At 38.4% G+C, this 24,150-nt stretch overlaps 1 protein-coding gene across 1 annotated transcript in view; it reads left to right on the top strand.

The window, feature by feature from the left end:
* Positions 1-4,818: 4,818 nt before the first annotated feature.
* Positions 4,819-24,150, top strand: part of gria3a (glutamate receptor, ionotropic, AMPA 3a) — a gene marked incomplete at its 5' end in the record, with an annotated part of 39,342 nt that continues 20,010 nt past the window's right edge. Inside the window, 10 exons of the mRNA XM_081366744.1 lie at positions 4,819-4,906; positions 5,141-5,299; positions 11,562-11,801; positions 15,985-16,172; positions 17,464-17,517; positions 17,619-17,780; positions 18,098-18,265; positions 18,543-18,647; positions 20,900-21,007; positions 23,386-23,592. Of these exons, the coding sequence (XP_081222870.1) occupies positions 4,819-4,906; positions 5,141-5,299; positions 11,562-11,801; positions 15,985-16,172; positions 17,464-17,517; positions 17,619-17,780; positions 18,098-18,265; positions 18,543-18,647; positions 20,900-21,007; positions 23,386-23,592 (1,479 nt within the window). The remainder of the gene's footprint in view (positions 4,907-5,140; positions 5,300-11,561; positions 11,802-15,984; positions 16,173-17,463; positions 17,518-17,618; positions 17,781-18,097; positions 18,266-18,542; positions 18,648-20,899; positions 21,008-23,385; positions 23,593-24,150) is intronic.

Below are 24,150 nucleotides of genomic sequence, written 5' to 3'. Positions count from 1 at the left end.
AAAAACGTGTCTCTGTAGGCAGCCTAGGCTCTGAGATCTGCACACAAAAACAAATGGTTTAGCCAAACACTCAAAACCAAAACAAATAGTGTTCCAACCAATCACCGACAGGTGGAGGGTGTTGTGACGAGAATACTTTTTGTGCGCAAAAACAAACAAAAATAACGACTTTATTCCACTTTTCATTTCCTTCTCTCTGGACCTCGAGTCTTTTTACATAGTGTTTAAGCGTAGTGTGTCTGTGTTGCACGTCACCACGTAGGCTCACTATTGGGCGACTCTGGTCATGTGTGATACGTGGTGACGTGAAACACAGACGCGCTACGCTTAAACACTACGTTTAAAAGACTCGAGAAGGAAATGAAAAGTGGAATAAAGTTGTTATTTTTGTTTGTTTTTGCGAACAAAAAGTATTCTCGTCGCTTTATAAACTTAAGATTGAGCCACTGGAGTCACTTGGACTATATTAACAATGTCTTTAATACATTTTCTGGGCCAGCAAGTTAAGGTGTCCATAAGCCTGCAGGAGGAGTGAGTTTTCAGATTTCATCAAAAATATCTTAATTTGTGTTCCGAAGATGAACGAAAGTCTTACGGGGATGGAACAACATGAGGGTGAGTAATTACTGACAGAATTTTCATTTTTGGGTGAACTAACCCTTTAAAAGCATGGTCAAACTCAAGCAAGTGCATTTAAAGTGATAGTTATGATGAAAATCAACCATACTTTAGTCAGATGCATGTGGTATTAGAAGGGAAAGACTTTTTTCATTCTGAAGAGCTTTTTATTGGACAAAAGTTTGGCTATGCCTCTGTGAGCTACCTGAGACATCAATATTTGGCTAGTTTTTTGTTTTGTTTTTAACATATAGAGGAAAAACTGTAAAATCGAAGTTAATTTTGTCAACTCTTTGGAGTACACTAGCATATATATGGAATAAAAACTTACAGACATGGACTAAAAGCCACAAAAGTCCAATTTTTTTTTACTTTGATCTTTAAGTGACAGTTTGGGGCCAAGTGCCTTCTCAGAAAACGAAATGGATAAAAGCTGTTTACTGCTGAAAACTCCCATTTCTCTTAAAATCCCCACAGGAGCTTTTGTAGCCGATTGGTCCAATTAGAATTTGACAAGATGAGCTTCTGTACCAGGCATAAGGGTCACATTCAAATACATGCTGAAATTTGATTATGTAATTTGATGCTTATTTATTTATTTATTATTTTCAGCCTGTCCATCAAAGAACTGTGTGTCTTTTAGCATTGTATTGACTAAACTCCTAATCTGCACTGACACTTCTCTAAGAAATGCCTCATTCTCACTTCTTTGTCCATTTCTTTCTTCAGTGTGAAAATGGAGTGATTGCTGCAAAACCGCTGTTCTTGTGTCTCACTGGATGACTGCCCACCAGCTGATGCCACTGGCCACATTAGATATCGCATCACTTCCTGCACATTTATTATGGTGAGATCACTGTGACAGCTGTGCAGAGCACTAAATGCACACATACATAGACTCATTTTTTATTTAAGAAAACTTCAAACAAATACATTTACTTATTTAATTCGTTTGCAACTAGCATAATTAAACAGGTACACTTTCAAACAAAAATAAATAAATAAACAAACACAATATACGAAGAACAGCTTCTGCATACAATCTTACTATGCACATATTCTTATTTATATTTTTTGTAACACTTTAAAATACATATACAGTAATAAAGTACTAATAAATCATTTACAAAGTTATTTTCTAGTTGATATATTGTAGTCTCTACATTGTTCATATATTAATAGGCTATATACAAATAGTGAGTTCTTTATTCATTGCCACTGTAATTGACTTAATTATTATTGTTTAAATAGCTCATATGTAAAGAATTAGATAAAAAACAAATTATGCTTTTTTTACCGTAAATAGTTCTCACTTTAGATTAGTTCACAGAAAATGGAAAAATGTCATTGAGTAAGTGCTTAAACCAATCTTTATTGGACCTTAACTGCATTAGTAATAAGTGTTCCTTTAAAAAAAATTATTCAGACACCAAATATCATTTTGGATATTTTTTTAGTAGTGACACTGTAGTTCATTTATGTGAGTGAGGATAGCAGAAAAAAGTAAACTGTGACATATTATACCCTAATATTCTTCATACAGTGGACTACCAGTAAAATGTATAAAATTTGGGACCAAAAATTATTCAGACAATTTGACCTGACCATGTTTTGCTTAAGTGTTTTTCTTTAATTGCTAATGCACCTTTTTACACCACAGACTGAACTAAATTAAGCATTGCTTGGTAATTGTTGACATAAATTGGTATTATCTAATTGTGCACTTAAATTTAACATCTGACAGCTATTCAACCTAATTCATTTGTGAGATAGTCTAACAGAAGGGTGTCCAAAACCAGTGAAATATCGACGGATTTGATAACTCTGAGTTCTTGTCATATTTTATCAGCATTTTCTAAACTATATATATTGTATATATAAAACATTAAAACCATTATGCCTATGGAGAGTAATATGTGCGTGTGTGTAATATATATTTGTAAACATTTTAAGGAACATTGAATATGAATGCATGTAATGAGAGCTCACAGGTATTTGAATGTTACCTGCAGTGAAATTAATTTTGTTCACAGCTCTCAATCATTATGCAGAATGAATGAACTTTCCACTTGCCTGAATATAGGACAGATAATTCCCCAGAGCTTCTGGTGTGTGTGTGTGTCAGTGCTTATGCATATGCATTAATTAGTAAGTTCCTTTAATCAATCTCTTGAGCTTGCAGCAGTATTATAGTACTATCATTGAGATACCATTATAGATTATAGTTTTTGGGGGGATCCTGGAACAGTGATCCTGGAACTGTTATGCTACATCAAGTGTAGTGCTAATGCATCAGTGATAATTATTATCAAGAACAAATCAATCTATAGAATATTTTGGTATTTCAAGGTTAAGTAACATGTTTTTTTTAAGGCCTCATATTAGTTTGTGTTGTATGTCCAGTATTTTGCACAGCTTGCGAGGGAACCCTATTGTTTATCTCATGTCCCCCCCCCCTGCCCCCCCCCCCCCTGCCCGCCCCAATATATCTTTTATGTTTTTCTCTGTCGTGGGAGTACAGGGGACTCAAAACACATCAGATCAGCTGCGTTCCATCTGGGCTGCTGTTTCAGAGTGAATAAGCCAGCTGTAGACAACATCACTGTTTCTGTGGCAATAATTTATTGCGGGCGAGTCGCATGCTAATCTGAATTCAAATGCGACCAGTTCAGTGTGCAATACATTTCATTAGTGACACCTGTAAGAAACTGGTGCAAGATTGGTCATTTTGAGCAGTTAATTCTCTTTATAGTCACTATTAAATAACTATTTATATATATACTATTTGTATATACTTGTCCAGCCATCTGCACATCAAGTTGCAAGTCAAAATTTACCCAAAAGACAAGATGGTCAACTCACATCAGCACACACATGGTTCACTTATAAGTGTGTTTTGAATGTTAGTGAGAGAGATGATTGTGAGAGTGTGTATGTGTGTCTGCATTCAACAAGAGAGTCAGTCTGATAAATCTGGCACCGCATACACAGACATTGCTTGTATGGTCAGTTTACACACACTCACTCACATAGGAAATAAGGAGCTGAGGAAATCTGGGTCGCTGTTAGTCAGCCGTATCCAGCTCAGTGTTGTGAGCTTTCAGTTTTGGGTGATGCCAACGTGGAAGCATATTACAGGCACCTGCAGATAGCTTTTCTCTTAGCAGAGCGTGTTTCAAGAATAAAGAACATATAATGGCATAAACACATTGAAACATCAATATTGATGAACATGTTTTCTTTATTGAGTCAGTCAGTTCTTAGAAGCATAAAGGAAGGACAGCTTGTGTTATCTGAAGCACTCCAGAGACAGACTTCACACACAGTCAACAGCAGTGATCAAACAGATCAGAGGTTTAAAATAGAAAAAAATATTCTCCTTAATAAATGGACAAGACAAAATAGATAAACACATATGTGACATAATAGCATAATAATCACGAAACTGCAAGAACCTCAGTAGGGGTAAATTCGGAGGGAAAAAATACAAATTTGGATTGTTTATACATGCAGTGCAGTGTGTTTGGTAAAGACCTCAAGTTAACAGCTTGCAGAGATAACCTTTATTCGACATAAAATATTAATATTCTGTTAAAAGATTCAGGCAGAAGCACCTTACACTCGTTTATCGACACCTCTTGCTTTTCGACAGATTCGTACTTTAACACTATATGACTAGCATGCCGGTGTGGGATAGACTATAGTAATGGTCCGGACCTGTGGGCTGCTGTACGTGAACTTTACATTTTTCAGCTCGCGCGCGGTAAAACGTTTGGTCCGAGCGCACAAATGGAGAAGGGATTTGTGGCTGAATATAGGAGGTTTAAACGACGTCTTTGAAGTGGACGGTTCCCAGGGTCGCGTGCCGATTTTTCTGAGCTGTATGCGGACTGCGCACGCGGGTCCGCAGTGGCGGGTTGCGCGCGTGCGTTTGCGCGTACGCGTACGCGGGTGCTGCTGTTGTAATTTCACGTCACATCAAGTTTGATCAGCGGTCCGATTGGATGATCTACAGCGCTGTCCTGAATTGAGGAGCTCTTGTGCTTGTTTGCTCGTGTTCGGCTCTCGTCCTGTAGCCCGAATGCACCTATCCGGCATCGCGTGAGGGAGTCGGTGCACATCTGGAGGATTTTGTTGTCGCCCTCGCGCCCGGTCTGGATGTTGCGCGCGAGCTGAAGAATTCTAGAGGTCGGAGACAAAATGCGGCGCCGAGCGCACGCAAGCGTCCTGCTCCTGCCGTGGCTTGTGCTGCAAACACAGGCAGGCTTTCCAAACCAGATCAATATCGGTAAGTGATTTGATTATTTATTGCTCAAAACATAAAACATTTCCCCTTGTACGAGTGCTGATCCTCCGGTATCTACCTGCTGCATCACCCACATATTCTTAATTCGAGAAGTTTGCACCTCTAGCGCCAAACAGAGTGTGAATTATATGAATGGCACTGCTACTATCCCTCACTCGAACAAGTGTAAATTCAGGTAGATGTTCTTAACTCATCTGATTCTGATCTCACATACAGGTGGTCTCTTTATGCGCTCCACGGTTCAGGAACACAGCGCGTTCCGCTTCGCCGTTCAGCTCTACAACACCAATCAGAACGTCACTGAGAAACCCTTTCACCTGAATTATAACGTGGACAATCTGGAGTCGTCCAATAGCTTCTCAGTCACGCACGCGTGTGAGTCTGTGCTCTTTTTTTCCTACATGCAATTCTGCACCTGTTCTCCTTTAAGTGTTCATAACGATACACTTCATATATATCATCATAGACATTATAGGAAGACTTAGAAAAGACTTGTTCTTGCGCTCTTTGAGAATAAAAGCTCCTAATTCTCACCAAAGATGTAGGCTTGGTTTGCAAGGACATATTGTGAGGAGGCAGGAGACAACCCTCAGATTCTAATTTCTAAAACAAACAGAAACAATTCGAGCAATGAGTCACAGGACCTTGATCATTTTCACAATGTAGGTGTTGAGAAAATTAAATTGCGTGGATGTCTCATAGTACATGCATGTTTCCATAATTTCTCATATAAAATAAGACTGTTGATCTGTCCTGTTTCTGATATCTAAGAGTATGTCACTGAATCCTATACCGTTTTACCTGTTGTTACAAACTTTAAAGTTCATTGCATGCATTAAGTATGCATTTTTTTTTATCAAGTGTTCTTCTTCTTTCTAGTCTAGCTAAGGGACTAGACGTCAAAAAGCGTCAGCGTTCGTTATGAAGCGCTGCCCCCACACAACTGCTATAAAGACACGTGCTCCATTTTTCTCATTTTAACATTTTCTCCAGTGAATTCATAAAAATAAAACACAACCAAATATAAAGTGTCATATTTAGTCCTTAAACACAGAGAAAATGTTCAAATGAGAAAAATGGAGCATGTGTAGTGAAAATGTATGATTTTGTTGGAGGTGACAAAAAGCTAATGTTTAAAGTTATTTATTTGTAGTTATTATTATTTTGATATCAAGAAAAAGAAAATAAAGCGAGTGAAAAAAGAATAAATAAAGACTGATAGTGTGAGAAGTTGGCAAAGAAGAGGAGTGGAGAGAATAAAATGTGAAAAACTCTTCTGTGGCACAAGCCTCAGGTCTTTATAATGGAGAGATAAAGAAAAAGGGAGAAGGACTGTGAGAGAAAGAGCGATGATGATGAGTGCAGGCTGACATTTGCACACGTGCCCAAACCAGTGCAAGGGTTAGTGCCCTGCAGTGTGCGTGTGTGTGTGTGTGCGTGTGTGAGAGTGAGAGAGCTTTACCATCATTATAAAATGCCTGTTTACAGCTGCTGTCATTACCATTTTGTGTCTCTGACTGGCCTGGCTGCTCATCTGAGCGTGTCTATGTGAGAGACAGTGTTTGTGAGCTTTTGGTTTCCTCTCTTATGGTGTTATTGCTGCAGTCATTGATCTTTCTTCACTGCATTAACACACACACACACTGCTCCAGGCATCAGGTTGGCCCATTGGACAAAAAAATGGCCGGGCTTTTAAAAACATAAATAAAAAGATTTTCCAAGGCGAGACATATACACATACCTCTCATACTCTGAAGGTGATTTTAAAGTTTAATGAATAAACTGTGGAGATGCTCTTAAAGCTTAAAGTACACATCATCCAGGAATAACATGACAGGAATGACAAAGTGCTTTAACAGTGATGCAAGAATGGTTCATAAATAGAGACAGACACTTATTTTTCTCTCTGGGGTGGTGTTTGAATCAGAGCACACAAACTTTTGTATGCAGTGCTTTTATTAGTCAGGTGAGCCGGTTTTAGCTCAGACCAGTCGCTCGGTGTTGTGTGTGCGATTTGTGCGTCAAACGGATCCTGTGAGAAAAGGTTTTGACAGCATACGTATGCAGTGACCCTGCTGTTTTAATTGAGGCAATCTGTGTAGTGAAGAGAAAACGGTAGGGGTCAGAGGGTTTGTAAACATGTTATTTTTCACTCTTTTGCTCTCTCTCTCTCCCTCCCTTTCTACTTTCCGTCTTCTCATCATTTTTTTCCTTATTGCTCCCTGAAGCGTTCGAGAGACAGATGAAAAGAAGGGCAGAAAGGTAGTAAGCAGATGTAACCTGCTTGCTCAGAAAAACAAATGAAGGAGAGAGAGACATGTAATCATTACCTTGTTTCTGTATAATTTCTGCACCACTAGTGTCACCAAAGAGAATTGCAAAAATAACGACGGCATGAAATTGAAATTCACCCTATCTATTTTCTAAATGCATGTTATTAATCTTACTGAATGAAATGCATTTCATTTAAAAAAATAAAATAATTTTTTTTTATCAAAATGGCTTGATCTTCTGGTGCAGTGTCACAACTTCTCTCTGGTCGGATTTCCAGTGTCTGACTTCTATAAAATCGTCCTCATAAACGGCCCACTTTCTTACAATCAGTTTTTGCTAATATGTAGTACATCACAATACGTAAGAAAATATTTAGGGTGCTCTGATTGATCTGCGACCAATCGCTATCGCCCGATAATCGTAAATCTCTCAATTTGCCGATCTCGTAAACCGATCTCATGCCGACTCGCTCCTGCCGTCAGAGGTATGGCATGACATGCAGTGGCACCGTCTCAATCTCTGTCCAGCGCGGGTAAAATAATATTAGATTAGATTCAACTTTATTGTCATTGTGCAGAGTAGAACCAATGAAACATCTAACCAGAAGTGCAATCAGTAAATGTGTGTGTGTATATATATATATATATATATATATATATATATGGAAGCCTGAAGCCTTGTACTCCTATAAGTTTATATATATATATATATATATATATATATATATATATATATATATATATATATATATACAGTGAGGAAAATAAGTATTTGAACACCCTGCTATTTTGCAAGTTCTCCCACTTGGAAATCATGGAGGGGTCTGAAATTGTCATCGTAGGTGCATGTCCACTGTGAGAGACATAATCTAAAAAAAAAATCCAGAAATCACAATATATGATTTTTTAACTATTTATTTGTATGATACAGCTGCAAATAAGTATTTGAACACCTGTCTATCAGCTAGAATTCTGACCCTCAAAGACCTGTTAGTCTGCCTTTAAAATGTCCACCTCCACTCCATTTATTATCCTAAATTAGATGCACCTGTTTGAGGTCGTTAGCTGCATAAAGACACCTGTCCACCCCATACAATCAGTAAGAATCCAACTACTAACATGGCCAAGACCAAAGAGCTGTCCAAAGACACTAGAGACAAAATTGTACACCTCCACAAGGCTGGAAAGGGCTACGGGGAAATTGCCAAGCAGCTTGGTGAAAAAAGGTCCACTGTTGGAGCAATCATTAGAAAATGGAAGAAGCTAAACATGACTGTCAGTCTCCCTCGGACTGGGGCTCCATGCAAGATCTCACCTCGTGGGGTCTCAATGATCCTAAGAAAGGTGAGAAATCAGCCCAGAGCTACATGGGAGGAGCTGGTCAATGGCCTGAAAAGAGCTGGGACCACCGTTTCCAAGGTTACTGTTGGTAATACACTAAGACGTCATGGTTTGAAATCATGCATGGCACGAAAGGTTCCCCTGCTTAAACCAGCACATGTCAAGGCCCGTCTTAAGTTTGCCAATGACCATTTGGATGATCCAGAGGAGTCATGGTACATGGCTACTGTACCAAATAGTAACATTGATTTTCTCAGGTGTTCAAATACTTATTTGCAGCTGTATCATACAAATAAATAGTTAAAAAATCATACATTGTGATTTCTGGATTTTTTTTTTTAGATTATGTCTCTCACAGTGGACATGCACCTACGATGACAATTTCAGACCCCTCCATGATTTCTAAGTGGGAGAACTTGCAAAATAGCAGGGTGTTCAAATACTTATTTTCCTCACTGTATATATATATATATATATATATATATATATATATATATATATATGCAGAAAAATTTAACGTTCACGTACAGCAGCCCACAGGTCCGGACCATTACTATCCCATGTTTTTTTTTTTTGTTTTTTTTTTGTATATTCAATTCAGCGTTTGAAATCAGGCTTGTGCTGTGTGTAAGCTATATGTGCAACAAAATTGTCCCATTGTAAAAACAAAAATGCACTGCATGTTCAAATTTGTAGGTGAGATAATTATCATTTTGAAAAATGTCTAAACAATTACCCCTCCCCCCTCAAATAACCCCCATTGCTTATATTTTTTGGGGGGAGAACACAATGCAAATGGCCACAGATATATTGTGCACCTATAGTTGTTATCAAACAGGTTTTTCAAACACTCAAAGCCTCATCTGTAATTGGTCAGACAAACAAAGTCCCGCCACATCATTGGCCTGAGCAAACAAGCTGAGCAATGTTTTGATTGCACCACAGAGCCACAGTGTTTACACTTTTCTGGAAAATCAACCTACACTTAGTTATAGATGACACTATATTAAGCTGAGTAAAAGAAAATATTGTAACAAAAAAGTACACTCTTCAGCTTTAAGGACTAAAATGAGAGAGTGAGTAAGAACTGAATGTGTCTTTCTGAAGTGCAGTGATCGTTTGGTTTGTTCTATCATGGTGAGAGCAGCTTTCCACCAAGGCGCAATCAATATAGAAAAAGGACAGGACAGGACAGGACCACACTCACACACACACTGACTAAAACATATACCCCCACACACAAATACACACTAAAACATATATCCACACAAAAACAGCACTCAATTTGTGTGTAGATATGATGTGTATGGTTATCTTTCTTCTTTGGACTCATTTAATGAATATCCAGTTGGTGAATGCCTTCTGCTATAGTATTCTCCCATAGCAAATTTTGTCAATCACAAATAATTACATTATATTATAATACAGCAGGCTACTGTGTATCATATAGATTATTAACCAAACTAAACACCAGCTTTAAATACATTTAGTGTGAAGGTGGATTATATCAATATTGCTTTATTCTGTCATGTAACACTTCCTCAAGATTTAATTTTGTGCTTCATTTTCTCACAGTTGTTTGTGCTTACATTGTGCTTCAGTAGAAGTTGCAGTGGCCACTGAGGCTAAATGTGAAACGTTCATGTGTAGAGTCCATTCAGGACTCGCTTGAACAATTGTTAAAACATCCAATAGTGTCAGCAAAAAATATAGGCTATGTGTCTCACTGATCATTGTCCAAGTGCTCAGAGTTTTTTGTGAAAAGATCCCAATAGTTAATCAGTATTAAAAGTCAAATCATGACGGGCACCATTGTGCTCCTGTGCACCATACAGCCTCCGCCACCTACTGGACTGGAGTGTGAAGTGAGGGGTGGTGCACAGGAAAGCAATGGCAGCCACCACAATTTTAGTGGATTGAAATTCTGCTCATTAAAAAAACACATTTTGATTGACTGCTAATTTAAATATTGAGGATGTTTCCCCTTCAGTGTCTTTGGTTGGTATGGCTCTATGTAAAGGCCTACATGTGTGTGTGTGTTTGACTGTTTGCAAAGGTTTTCTTTGTCGTTGTTGCTGTTGTTTTTTTGCTGTACCAAAGCTCTCAATTGTGTATGAATATATTTTCTGTGCTGCATGATCAGTTGAGCATTATTTTTTTCAAGCGTAGGCTGTGTATGTGTGTGTTTATCTGTGTGTGAGGATTTTTAACCTCTGGGCTCTCTGACTAATTTGACATTTGCTTGTATTTTCTTCATTTTCTCCCTCATGCTTACATGCCACATAATTTTTTTTTTGCCTTGCTTTTTTGTTTGTATGTCTTCTGGACACATTTGGGAACATTTGCCCCGTTTGGTCCTTTTCCTAGAAACAACTAACCTCTAATCCTTCCACAGTCCCTTTTTCTCTCATATTCTCTTCTTTTCAAGAGGCAGGTATTTGTGTAAGGCAAAAAATAATTTGCTTTGGCCAAATAGTAAAAATGTACTCTTTCTGGATAACATATGGTTGTAAATATTCAGTTAATTAGACAGCAAAAGCTGAATTAATGCTTAACACTGACTTTTCTAAGGATTTATTCATGGTTTGGGTCGTAGATACGTCAGTGAACTCAATCTGTCTACTGTCAGCTTAGCTACATGGTTGCTAGATTTAGAAACATTTGCAGTTTATCTTTAAATAATTTAGATGACAACTGCATTTAGGGTATTTTAAAATAAATAAATAACAAGACATTTGATTTGGATTTTAGAAGAATGTACGCCATATTGCAATAAATGCAGTCTGTGAAATCAAATATGATGTCAAAATCTCTCCATTTTAACAGGCCATTGTCATTTAAACAGGCCATTGTCTCTTCAGGTTTTTTTTTAAAGACATACTCAGACACACACATACACAAGTACATGTACTCAGTAGGGAGTGTCATAATACAAATCAAAATGCTTGTAAGTTTGTATGCCTAATGTTTGTTTATTTTAAAATGTACTGACTGATGCTTCCATCTCTCTCTTGGTCTGGCAGTCTGTTCTCAGTTCTCCAGGGGTGTGTATGCAATATTTGGATTCTATGACAGGAGGTCAATGAACACATTGACATCGTTCTGCGGCGCTCTGCACACCTCCTTCATCACTCCATCTTTTCCCACGGACACAGATGTGCAGTTTGTCATGCAGATGAGGCCGAGCCTCCGGGGGGCGCTGCTCAGCTTGCTAGCCCATTACAAATGGGAGAAATTTGTCTACCTGTATGACACTGATAGAGGTGAGTAAACACACACACACTCACGCGAACACTATTCAAACAAGTATTCGAACACTAGGAATAGTTCACCCAAAAATGAAAACGCAATAACACAAAAGAAGATATTTTGAGAAATGTGTTGTTGTTTTTTATTCAATGGAAGTCAGTGCTCACCAAAACTGTTTGACTACCAATGTTCTTCAACATGTCTTCTTTTGTGCTCTGCAGAAGAAAGAAAGTCATACAGATGGTGGGATGACATTTTTTGGGTGAACTATACCTTTAAAGTTGTAATGAAATGGAGGTAGCGACAGATCTTTTCTTCCATATTGTGACGCCAAGTCAGCATCTTTAAATAGCTTATTGAATGTAACAGCATACTGAAAAAAAAATCCATGGTGGGGATCTCTACATCGGTAGTCAAAAACAAACACATTCAACTGACTTTCTTTTGTAGTGTAGATGCTCATGTGGTTAAATGTGTTCAAACTGATACAAAAGTTTGCCTATTAACCTAATACGTAATCATTGTATGAAGGGTAGTGAGAAGTGTTGTGAGTGTTGCACCAAAACAAGCAATTCAAACTTTGCTGTGTTGCACCAAAACACTTGGATTACAGTCGAAATCGCAGATATCTTCCTTTAGCTTTTCATTCACTTCCTTTCTAGATTGCTGGTAATCCGCGTAATATGGGTTCAGTCAGTAGTATTCGTGCACCACATAAGTGGTGTAGAATGTGACAAAATAAGAGGTGAGTGTCTCAATGAAATCCGAACACAAGTAGTCACAGGAGATGCATTTGAAACGCATTTTAATATCAGGTGTAAACGGTAATTCGTGTGATTGGATGACTGAAAAAGCATCTTAATACCAGGTGGAAACTGGGCCTATAGAATACCAAGTCTGTCAGGGACGTGCACTGACATTTTGGGGGGCAAGTGCTCAAGTGAAAAAAAGGCACCACTTGTATAATTACTTATAAAATGTAAAGTGTCAAATTGTTGATTAGTTACACTATTTATCACTATACACTATAGGGCTGTTATACCAATTAATTGAAATCAGTATCAACAAAATCCATTTTACCATTTATCAACTATATACACTGCAATTACAATTGCCCAAATAATGTCATGATATTAATGCTCTAAATATAACATTTTGAATATAGAAATATGAAATGATGGGGAAAAAAAATTAAATGGCGGCAAGTTATGAGTGAATCATAGAATGATTCATTCAACCAACTCGTTCAAACCGGCTGATTCTTTCATGAAAGAAGCAAGTGTTCACTTTATGAATGAGTCATTGAATATTTGACTCAGCCGATTCATTCAATAACAGTGAATCATTCAAGAACGAAACACCACTGTGTGTTACTGGGAAACTTTTCTGCTTAGTTTGGCAAAAAACACTCACTTATGAAAAAACAAATACTCATTTTGTTTGTAAAATAGAGCAAAAACAGTCAAAATTGACAAACTTGTGTCTATAAATGAGAAAATAATCAACTTATTCTTTATTGAACTGTTGTATAAAATAAATATCACATTTTGCAATCATGCTGATATTCAAGAAAAGAGCACTCTTGCTAGTGTGATATTGCTTAACAATATTATGTTATAAACACAAAATACAAGAACTCATACAAGGGCAATTCATATCTTGAATTTTGGGTGCATTTTGATTTATTCTAGTGGTATTTCTGATCTTGTATGACGCTATTTCACGTCAACGGCAGACTAGCTTGTGCTTAAGCTTAAAGGGGCAAAATATATTTGCCCATATTTGCCCAAATCAAAACAAGCCATTTTTTTATCTTGAATAAATAAATGCTGTGAAACTTGGAGGATGCTTTATTGGTACAAAGACCTCTTATATGTCAAAAGATCAAGGCATATTTGATTTCTCATGTCATGACCCCTTTAATGGAGGGCTAATGGCTAAGTTAGGCTGGCTGTATTGAGATGTTTAAATAGTGGTGACAAACAAATAGCGCAGACACGATCGTTACCTGGCTGTCACCAATGAAGCAGATCCGGGAGACGTGGATGCTGCTCGCCTGTTCTGCAGAGCGCTGTGGTGACTGTGACGAGGGATGTTGGAGAGGGGGAGGCGCTTGTGTGGTCTTACAGAATTATTAAGAAAATGTTGTCGGGTACACATGCTGTGTATTGATGCCACGGGCCAAATTGAAACAAAAAGTAAAATATAAAATAAAATATAAAGTGTCTAGTTAGAGGCCAAAATGGCAGGTGCTTGAGCACCACTTAGGGTCTATCTGTGCACGTGCCTGATGTGTTGTATAGGTCTAATGTCTGCTTTTGTTCACACAAATATTAGAAATCAGATTTTGGCTTGCAAATTACAGCTAGAGCAGTAGACATCACTCCTCATATCAGGTATTGTGACAGCAGAGTCAATCACTGGTATAATTTAGGACCGTTTTCCTCTCTGTTTGTGTTCCAAATCACCTGATGGGCTTACAGCCAACAATCACACATTTTTTTTCCTAGCTTGTTTACTCTGAAGAGAGTGCTTACAGGGACAGTTTAAGATAACGAGAGAGACTTTGTTATGTTTACTCCAGGGATCCTCCTTAATGGATTAAACCCATCATACTAATGCACAGAATATTTGGAGTAACTAGCAAAATTCAGAGACCTCATTGATCATCTGAACTCATTTGTACAAAAGGTCAGATTTTCTTCTATTGAAGCACAAGATCATGCTCTTTGGAATCAGATCATTCTCAATCATGATACAGTGAAGACAGTCTCAATCTGTTACCACCCTTGAAACCATCCACTACACTCAGCAGGAGTTGTGCTGGTAGTGCCAAACTTTAAATGGCTTTACATCACCACAGGGCTCTTGGATCTGTTAAATATGCTAAACAGTGACGATTAAAAAAAATCTGTGTGAGATTGGAGCCTTGGCTTGATGGTTCACATAAACATTCAGAGACATGGAGTTGTGATGTTCAGATGGGTGGCGCAATATTTGGCAGAGATGCTCAATAAATAATTCAAAAGGCCAAGTATATAATTTGGAAAATGAATCTGTCAGAGGTTAAGAGATATTTAATGAAGGACTGTAAAAGATTTTGTCCATACAGTGGTTAGCAAGACCCTCTTAATTGCTAATGAGGAGCAATGTTTAATTAACTCGTAAACCTTTGTAGGTCTGAGCACTGCTATCACATGGCACGTGCCCTTCCTCTTAATAACATGTATGACTTAAAGATTCGAAGTGCTTGTGTGTATGTATGTCATTTGAATTCTCACCTCTCTGCAAGCTGTCAGTCTGGATTAATTGGTCACTGCTAAACAGCCTTGCGGTCTGGCACTCTAGGACGTATGCTAATTAAAATAGTGATTGAGTGTATGTGTGCGCGTGTTGTCCTATAATAAATGTGGTCGCGGGGCTAAAAACGAGATCAAATAGAACAGGGCTGATTTGTGTCCTGTGTGTGTGTATGGCCTTGAGTTGGAGGTGATAAAGGGTGTTATTGCTTTTGTGTTTGCTTTGAATCCTTTAACAGGTTAAGTATACCTGTGGTACTGTATGTTGTCTATTAATACAGAAAATAATCTATCATCTATCTATGTATCTATCTGTATTTTTTGCACCACTTTCCTTAGTGATGTTTTTTTCTTCTCTTGAAGACATATAGGATGGAAAGACTTTTTCCCCAAATGTTTTTTTTACGGTAATCAGAGCTTATTTCAGAGCAAACAAAACACTCACTCGCTGAGGCGGGGTGCCTGTCCAGGGGTCTAATATGTGCTGCAGTGGATCTGATGTATTACAGAAGACCTGATCAGTTGCGTAAAATATATGATCTGCATTGGATCTGATCTATAGTGTAACGTATCAGAGAAATACATGAATGAAGGCCAAAAACACACCTGCACAAACATATGCATATGCATAAAATATGTGCGTTCTGCCATTGCATTAGTATCATTGGTGCAGAGTTGCAGTAATTACATTCACCATTTCTCTTTCTCAGCCTTCCCTCCTTTCATCCCTTCAGATTTGCACTGCATCAGCAGTTCCTGAGTGTTCTCAAACCAGGAAGAGAAATGAAGCAGTACTTGCTCCATCATTCTGGCCCAATTCTGCCCTGTTACTACATCTGCACAGGCCCGGTGTAGCAGTGTTTTTCACACCATGTATTATTCTCTCTTTTTCTTCCAGGGTTTTCCATCCTACAGGCCATCATGGAATCCGCAGTGATGAATAATTGGCAGGTGACGGCGCGTTCAGTGGGGAACATAGTGGATCCGCTGGAATACCGACGCATTGTTGAAGAAATGGATCGTCGGCAGGAGAAACGCTTCCTTATCGACTGTGAGGTTGAACGCATTAACAGTATTCTAGAGCAGGTAAATAAAAACACATTTCATCTGTCGGCCTGTGAGTCTGTTTACAGTGACTGTCTGTCTGTCATAGTGGTAGATCAGGAAAAGTTATCAGTCTTGTGGTATCGATCAATACCTTTCCAAAATTCAACTGTCGTTAGCGAATAAGGTGATAAAAATAGTGTGTGTGAAAGCGTGCGTGTGTTTGTCTAAGTAGGGCACAGCGTCCTATAACAAGGGAACAGTGAGAAAACTAAAAATACTCCCTTTCCTCTCATCCAAAAATACAGCTCTCAAAGGTACTGTTACATTCTCCGATTCTGTTTGTCTCTTTCACGTATTCTTTCTCTATCGGTTTTTTTACCCTCTGTCTATATTTTCCTGTTTTTTCCCCCCCACACACTCATATGCATTGAAACAGAGTAGAAAAGAATGTGTGTGCGTGTGTCACTAGGAGGTCACAGAGATAATGAAATCCACAAGTAGATCAATCAGTGCTCAGAGCTCTGCGCTTTCAGCAGACTGGCTGTCTGTTGTTATTTGTAAATCAATAGCTGTGTGTGTGTGTGTGTGGTTGTGGTTGGGTCATACCTTTATGTTGTGCTGGCACAGCACTAAAAATTTCAATATTGCCAATGTATTCAAGCACTGCAACTTTGTAGAACAATAAATAATAACACAAGTCCTGTGATGTGTGGGATTATGCATTGTAACAGCTCCACAGTTCCCAACAGGTTCAAGCAGGACAATGGAGACAGTTCATTCATATCTGATTACGTAACAATGGGCACTACTGACCTGATTGGTTTAGTGAAAAAACATTTTAAATCTATCTATCCATCTATCTGTGTATATACATTTTCCCTAACATAAGTGTTGTGGTTGTGACACTTGACATTTTTCATTTAAAATAAAGTATTTTTTTATATTTGGCTTTATTTGTGATTTCAAATATTCCATGACGTGGCAGAAACTATTACCCACAAAATGACAATAAAAGACCTTGTCACTCATGGCCTGTGACTTTTCCCTAGTATTCAGCTATACTAATAATAAAAAGAAAGACGCCATTATTTTTCCCCAGTACACCCCCCCCCCCAATTATTTACTAATAATAAAAAGAAAAACGCAAGCAAACTTTTTCCTTCCTCCGCTGGGACTGCAGACTGCCCATAGTTACAGAATCACCCTTCTGCAGTTAAGGCTTTTGCATTTTGTTTCCAATTTCGCCTGTCATTCGTTGGTTTTGATATCATGTCCACATAAACTATCAGACATAATGCTAGATGACACTCTTCCATTCTTTTATTTCCAGGTTGTGATCTCAGGAAAGAACGGTCGAGGATATCATTACATCCTGGCTAATCTTGTGAGAAAACACACACACACACACACATGCAAAGAGCTCTTATTTCCTAACCTTCTGTGAGTGACCTTTCACTTATGACTATTGGCCATTGCTCTCTGCAGGGGTTTTCTAACATGAGTTTGGATAAGGTGTTTTCAGGCGGAGCAAATATCACCGGATTCCAAATCATAAATTCTGATAGCCCGATTGTGCAGCAGTTTCTCCAGCGCTGGGAGCGGCTCGATGAGAGAGAGTTCCCTGAGTCTAGAAACACTCCCCTAAAGGTCTCTCTCTATATTTCTATGCTTATTTATGTGCATTTGTGATGTGTTTATTTGGGAGTGTGCCACTTGTGAATATGCTTTTATGTGTAATTTATGATAACATATTTTGATGAGTTTAATGTAGCAGTCATGCAGTAGTTTTATTAATCATCTCTTTTTTGTTGTTTCTTGCCTATGTTGCTGAAATTCTCCCATACTGCACCTTTATTTAATAGAATATGAGCACTCATTTGGTCAAAAAAACTGCTAGTCTTTTCTCTTTCTATACTGATGTTTCCATGGATGCAAACCGTTTGTCTGTTTGTTGTCATGTTTAGTATACATCTGCACTGACACACGATGCCATCCTGGTGATCGCTGAGGCATTTCGGTATTTGAGACGTCAGCGCGTTGATATTTCCCGTCGAGGGAGTGCAGGCGACTGCCTTGCCAACCCGGCCGTACCATGGAGCCAGGGAATCGACATTGAAAGAGCTCTCAAAATGGTAGGAGTGGTCCACAAAGGGCCTCAGACAGAGAGCTGAGAGACTTCTTCTAAGAGTTAGAAAAACAGCAACATTCACATTTTTTTACTTTAAATGAATGTTCACTACTGTTTAGATATGCATTTACATTTGTTGAAATAGTTTGTGTTTATTTTCACCTGTATGGTTAAATGATACCTATATTACCTTTAATAATGTTGTTTCATGCTTTTCTTGTCTTTTTCTTTTGCTTGTTATTTTGTGGGTGTTACTGTTCCTGTGTGCTTTCCTTCTGCAGGTTCAGGTTCAGGGTATGACGGGAAATATTCAGTTCGACTCCTTTGGACGGCGATCAAATTACACCATTGATGTTTATGAAATGAAACCGGGAGGAGCCAAAAAGGTTAGTGGCTCTGGAAGGGCAGTTTCTATAAATTCACACAATATTAATGTCACAGTGAAGCCACAAGTCACTTTAGAACATTTAGCAGTGCTGAAAATGAGATTATATGTATTTATACACTTACCAGCCACTATATTAGGTACACCTTGCTAGTACCGAGTTGGACCCCTTTATGCCTTCAGAACTGCCTTATTTTATCGTGGCATAGATTCAACAAGGTGTTGGGATTCCTCAGAGATTTTGGTTCATGTTAACATGAAAGCATCACGCATTTGCTGGAGATTTGTCAGCTGCACATCCATTATGCAAATCTCTCGTTCCACCACATCACAAAGGTGCTCTAATGGATTGAGATCTGGTGACTGTGGAGGCCATTTGAGAATAGTGAACTCATTGTCATGTTCAAGAAACCAGTTTGAGATGAGCTTTGTTACATGATGTGTTATCCTGCTGGAAATAGCTGTCAGAAGATGGGTACATTATGGTCATAAAGGGATGGACATGGTCAGCATCAGCTTCAAGGTTCGACGTGTTGTCCATTCAGTGATGCTCTTCTGCTTACCTCGGTTGTCTGCAGCCATATCACCCTGTAACCCAAGACTGGTTGCCCACTGTAGCTAAGCAGGGTTGAGCGTGGTCAGTACCTGGAAAAAACTAGGATGCTGTTGGAAGAGGTGTTAGTGAGGCCAGCAGGGGGTGCTCAACCTGTGGTCTGTGTGGGTCCTAATGCCCCAGTATAGTGATGGGGATTGGGGACACTATACTGTAAAAAAGCACCATTGGCCTCTGTCCATCATCATGGCCTCCTAATCATCCCCGGCCCATATATACTGATTGGCTTCATCACTCTGTCTCCTCTCCACCAATACGCTGGTGTGTGGTGGGCATTCTGGCACAATATGGCTTCCGTTGCATCATCCAGGTGGATGCTGCACATTGGTGTTGGTTGAGGAGATTCCTCCCTTCCATATGTAAAGCGTTTTGAGTGACGAGAAAAGCCATATATTAATGTATGACCTCTGGCATCAACAAGGCATTTTCTCCCACAGAACTGCCGCTCACTGGATAGTTTCTCTTTTTTGGACCATTCTCTGTAATCCCTAGATATGGATGTGTGCGAAAATCCCAATAGATCTGCAGTTTCTGAAATACTCAGAATAGCCTGTCTGACACCAACAACCATGCCACGTTCAAAGTCACTTAAATCATCTTTCTTCCCCCCATCTGATGCTCAGTTCGAACTTCAGCAGATCGTATTGACCATGTCTGCCATGCCAGTTGCTGTCATGTAATTGGCTAATTAGATACTTGTGTTAACTAGAAGTTGAAAGGGTGGACGATGAGAATGAATACTGTAAAAAAAACAATTCTGCTCCAAAAACAGAAAAACAGTCATTATTAATGTTTCCCCGCCATTTTGATTTTGTTTCCCCAAAATCTTTCCCCGCCATCGATGGAATTTTCCGTCATATTTGACAGGACGATTCCCAGCATTGATTGAACTTTCCGGCAATCCGTGTTTTCACTGTTTTATAGTAGGGGGTGCTGTTAAGCATCTTCTGAAAGAGTACAAAATCTCAGGATCAAAACACATGCGAAAAAGAAGCAGAAACAAATGATAGAAGCTCTGCTTATGCACATGAAGTCTTTGACAAAAATGTGATTTTTTTCAGCTTTTTGTTCAAAATGTTGCTTACCCACATTTAAAAAAAAAATAGAATACATGAAGCTAGAATAAAAAAGAATGGTTTAAAAGCAGAGGCTTTGTTCTTTCTTTTGATATTGCATGTTCAAATATTCAAGCAACAAAATATTCTTGGGGGCATGAATATTTGTGGAAATTATCAAAAATGCTGGCAGTGGCTGGCAAAAAAAAAAAAAAACGCTGGCAGGGAAAGAGTTAAGCAAGAGTTTTTTTTTATTGCCATCTCTTTTAGACCCTCATCATGAAATGTTTAATTTGTTTCCCATTTCTTTTCTTTTTTTCCTTTTTTTTCTTAACTGTTTTTTATAGTACAAATAAACATTTTATCTTAAAAGATCAAGGAAAATTGTATTTCTCACTATACAACCCCTTTAACGTGCACTTGAATGCTCAAGCTACCATCATACTTGCTTTCCTCCTCCATCATTCATGAGATCATGTTTCTACTGAGTCATTCTCTTTCTGTATTACTCATTTCTTTTATTGGTTGACAGTGATTGATTGATTCTATTTATGCTTTTGCTGTTTCTGTTTCTGTCCCTTGCAGATTGGCTACTGGAATGAATTAGAGAAATTTGTTTATATAGTGGAGCAGCAGGTTACCAACGAATCCTCATCTGTGGAAAACAGAACCATTGTGGTCACTACTATCATGGTACACTATCTAAAGCTGCTTTTAAATATGCCGAACCATGACCCTTCTGCCCTCTCAGGTTTAGTGTCACAGTTGCATTGCATCCTGGGGGGTCAGAACGTTTTTATGTTTTGCTTTGCTTTGCACTCACTCACTACATGTTGAAACAGTCGATCACAATAGAGTGTTTCAACTGTATCCGTGTGAGTGCCAAAGCATTTTCAGTTCCATTCCAGTGGCCTGTTGTAGCAGTGACATCACAATACTGGCTTTGGTAAGAAATAGGTTATCTCTGCTTCTTTCACTTCACCAAACGTAAGTACTGAACAACTGAGATGTCGGGCTGGATGCAAATGACAGTGTACATAGACACATGCAAACAAAAATTGGCTTAGGGTTTTCTCACACATGTGCAATATTAAGTAAAGTGTTTTATTTTACATCCCCTCAGAGTTCAGATGTTCTCTGCATTTTCTAGCTGAGCTGTTTTGAATTTCCAGCTGTCAAATCAGAAGTGCCCATTAGGTGCAGACAGTTATTCATTTAGCTCCCTAAAATGACATAATCGTCCCAGCAGAAACGATGAATGTGAGCAGGGACATGACTGTGAGCGAGAGTGAGCAGTGTCCACTCAATAGCAAATCAATACAATTAAAGTTTTTGCTTAGATTGGCTTTTACGTATTTCTCTAATTTATTAGGGGCTATTTAAGTGCCACATGAAGACGAGTTGTGGTTGGGAAACAGCTCAGTGCCTTTTCATTCAATGTTACGTTCCAGTAATATTACAAAATTAAATGCATACAAATGAACTGCCACTGTTTAGATACATCCTATGAAATACAGCTGCAATTTTGTTTGACTAAAAATAAAAAATCTGACCAAGCAGCCCTAATGTTGTAACTCCCAACCAAAGCAAAATGATGAATATATTCAAGTGAACTGTGGTTTTATACAATTTTAAAATAGCAAAATGTAATTAGAATTTTACTGTCCATCCCATATATTAACAGTTAACAAGAAATGCAGAACTTCTTAATCTAGAGCATTTCAAACAGGACACGTGCCAGGTTATGCACGTCATAATGTTTTGCCTACTGGACATGTTACGTTGGACGACTCATTGTGTTTAAAGAAACATGTGTTAATTGAACCAAATGCTGGAAGTGAATCGGTTGGGGCTGTAGAGTGATTACAGCTGGGCTTAAACGAGTTTCATAATTACGTCCTTAATGAAGAACTCTGAGAACTTGAGGGCAGGGGGGGGATAGAGGCAAGGACTGAGATGAAACTGAAAGAATATTAATTAAAGAGTGAATATGGTAATTAATCTTTTGAATAATGCATAACCTGAAGGTCACAGAAACCAAATCCTAGTGAGGAAAACATCAAATGAACTTCAGAACTGTGTCAATGAGGAATCCAGTTATTTTAATACAGGTATGTTAAGTTCATTAGAAAAGTGAGCATTTATAAGACCAGTCAGAATTACATAAATAAACATATTTCACTCATTTTAGTTAGTCACAGAAGCAGTCATATTTAAATGTACCACAAGGTTCGCCTTATGTTACATTTAAAAGTGATAATGACCTCTTTCTGACTCTGCCTATGATGATCTCATAAGTAGATACAGAAAGTGAAAGAAGAACTAAATCTTAGGTTAATTAGATGATTAGGTTAATAAGAGTTTTATTCTGCATAGATTGGACAGATGTGCCTATGTATTGAAATCTCATATAAACTGACTGAAAATATTAATGAGTTTAGATGGGCCAGTTTGTAAAAAAATATTATTTTTTTAAATAGAGTTTGATCTGATGCTATTAAAGCAGTATTTTGATTGCTTTCAATGTTAGAGTTTCATCATCATTCATGTTAACGTCCGGCCTGATTAAAATAGGTAAAAGCATGCACACATGTGAGAAAACCTCTGCCACCCTCTTTAACCCACCCATCTGCATGCACTTTAGACGTACATATGTGTAAGTTTAAGTGAAACCCCCTTAAATTTGCTTGCTTTAGACTGACGAATGACTCCAGTTTACTAATGAGAGGACCTGCAACTTCACTTCTGTCAGCTCTGTCTTTCTCTCTCCACTTTGAGAAATTAGATTCCACTGAATAGCACTGTCCACAAACCCAAAACCCACTTTAAATTCAAACTAGCCTTCCTCACAGCTGCTGTTTGTTTGGTAGCTTGGCTGTTGGTCACATTGCTGTTACAAGACTCAAAATGCATGTTTATATTTCAGTATGTGTTTGTGCGAATGAGTAAGAATGAATGTGAATGTGTGTGTGAGAGAGATGTATCGGCATGATGGCAGACTAATGATTTTTTTGTGTTTTCTGGGCTGTCAGCCTGTAAGCCAGCTCAACCTCCTCTGATTTGGTTAACAGGAAGCTCCATATGTAATGTACAAGAGGAATTATATGCAGATGGATGGAAATGATCGCTATGAGGGCTACTGTGTAGACTTGGCATCAGAAATCGCGAAGCACGTCGGCATTAGGTACAAACTGTCCATTGTAGCTGATGGGAAATACGGAGCACGCGACCCTGAGACCAAGACCTGGAACGGCATGGTGGGGGAGTTGGTATATGGGGTGAGTGCTGGGAAAATGATCCTGCAATGGGAAGGTTTTGGTGGTGGGATAGTGGCTGTGTGAAGCCAGCAACACTTAGGAGGCCTCATATATAATCACTGACCACTCTGTCAAAATAAAAGTCACAGAATCACTGTTTATTTTTCTTTGCAGGTTTCAAAATGTGTCATGCAGAATCTTTTCATATAACTGAGCTGTTTGCTTTATGAGTTTGGTGCTTGTCAGAGTTGTTCTCAACATTTATTTCCTGTGTCACATGATTTATTTTGACACTGTAATGTGATTTTTACATTATTTACAGTCTCCTGGTGTTGCTGACATCACCCAAGTCTTTGGTCATGGTCAGTGTTTTTACACAATAAAGCTCCAAAGTAGTGTCTCCCGGCATGTTGTTGAGGCACCTTGACTAAATCCATTTAAATTTATTTACAAAAAAACCCCCAAAAACAGCTTCGCCCAATTTGTTCCTGGTTGCTGTTAAAGTTAAACAACACAATATGTTCTCTAAGAATGAGAAGAGTGTGTGTCTCTATGCTTTTGTTTTGTTTCTGTGTGATA

Source organism: Scardinius erythrophthalmus (assembly GCF_964197995.2).
Source record: "Scardinius erythrophthalmus genome assembly, chromosome: 5".
NCBI classification, from domain to species: Eukaryota; Metazoa; Chordata; class Actinopteri; order Cypriniformes; family Leuciscidae; genus Scardinius; species Scardinius erythrophthalmus.
Note: the sequence above shows the minus strand (reverse complement) of the source record. Positions and strands in the feature narration are given on the sequence as shown.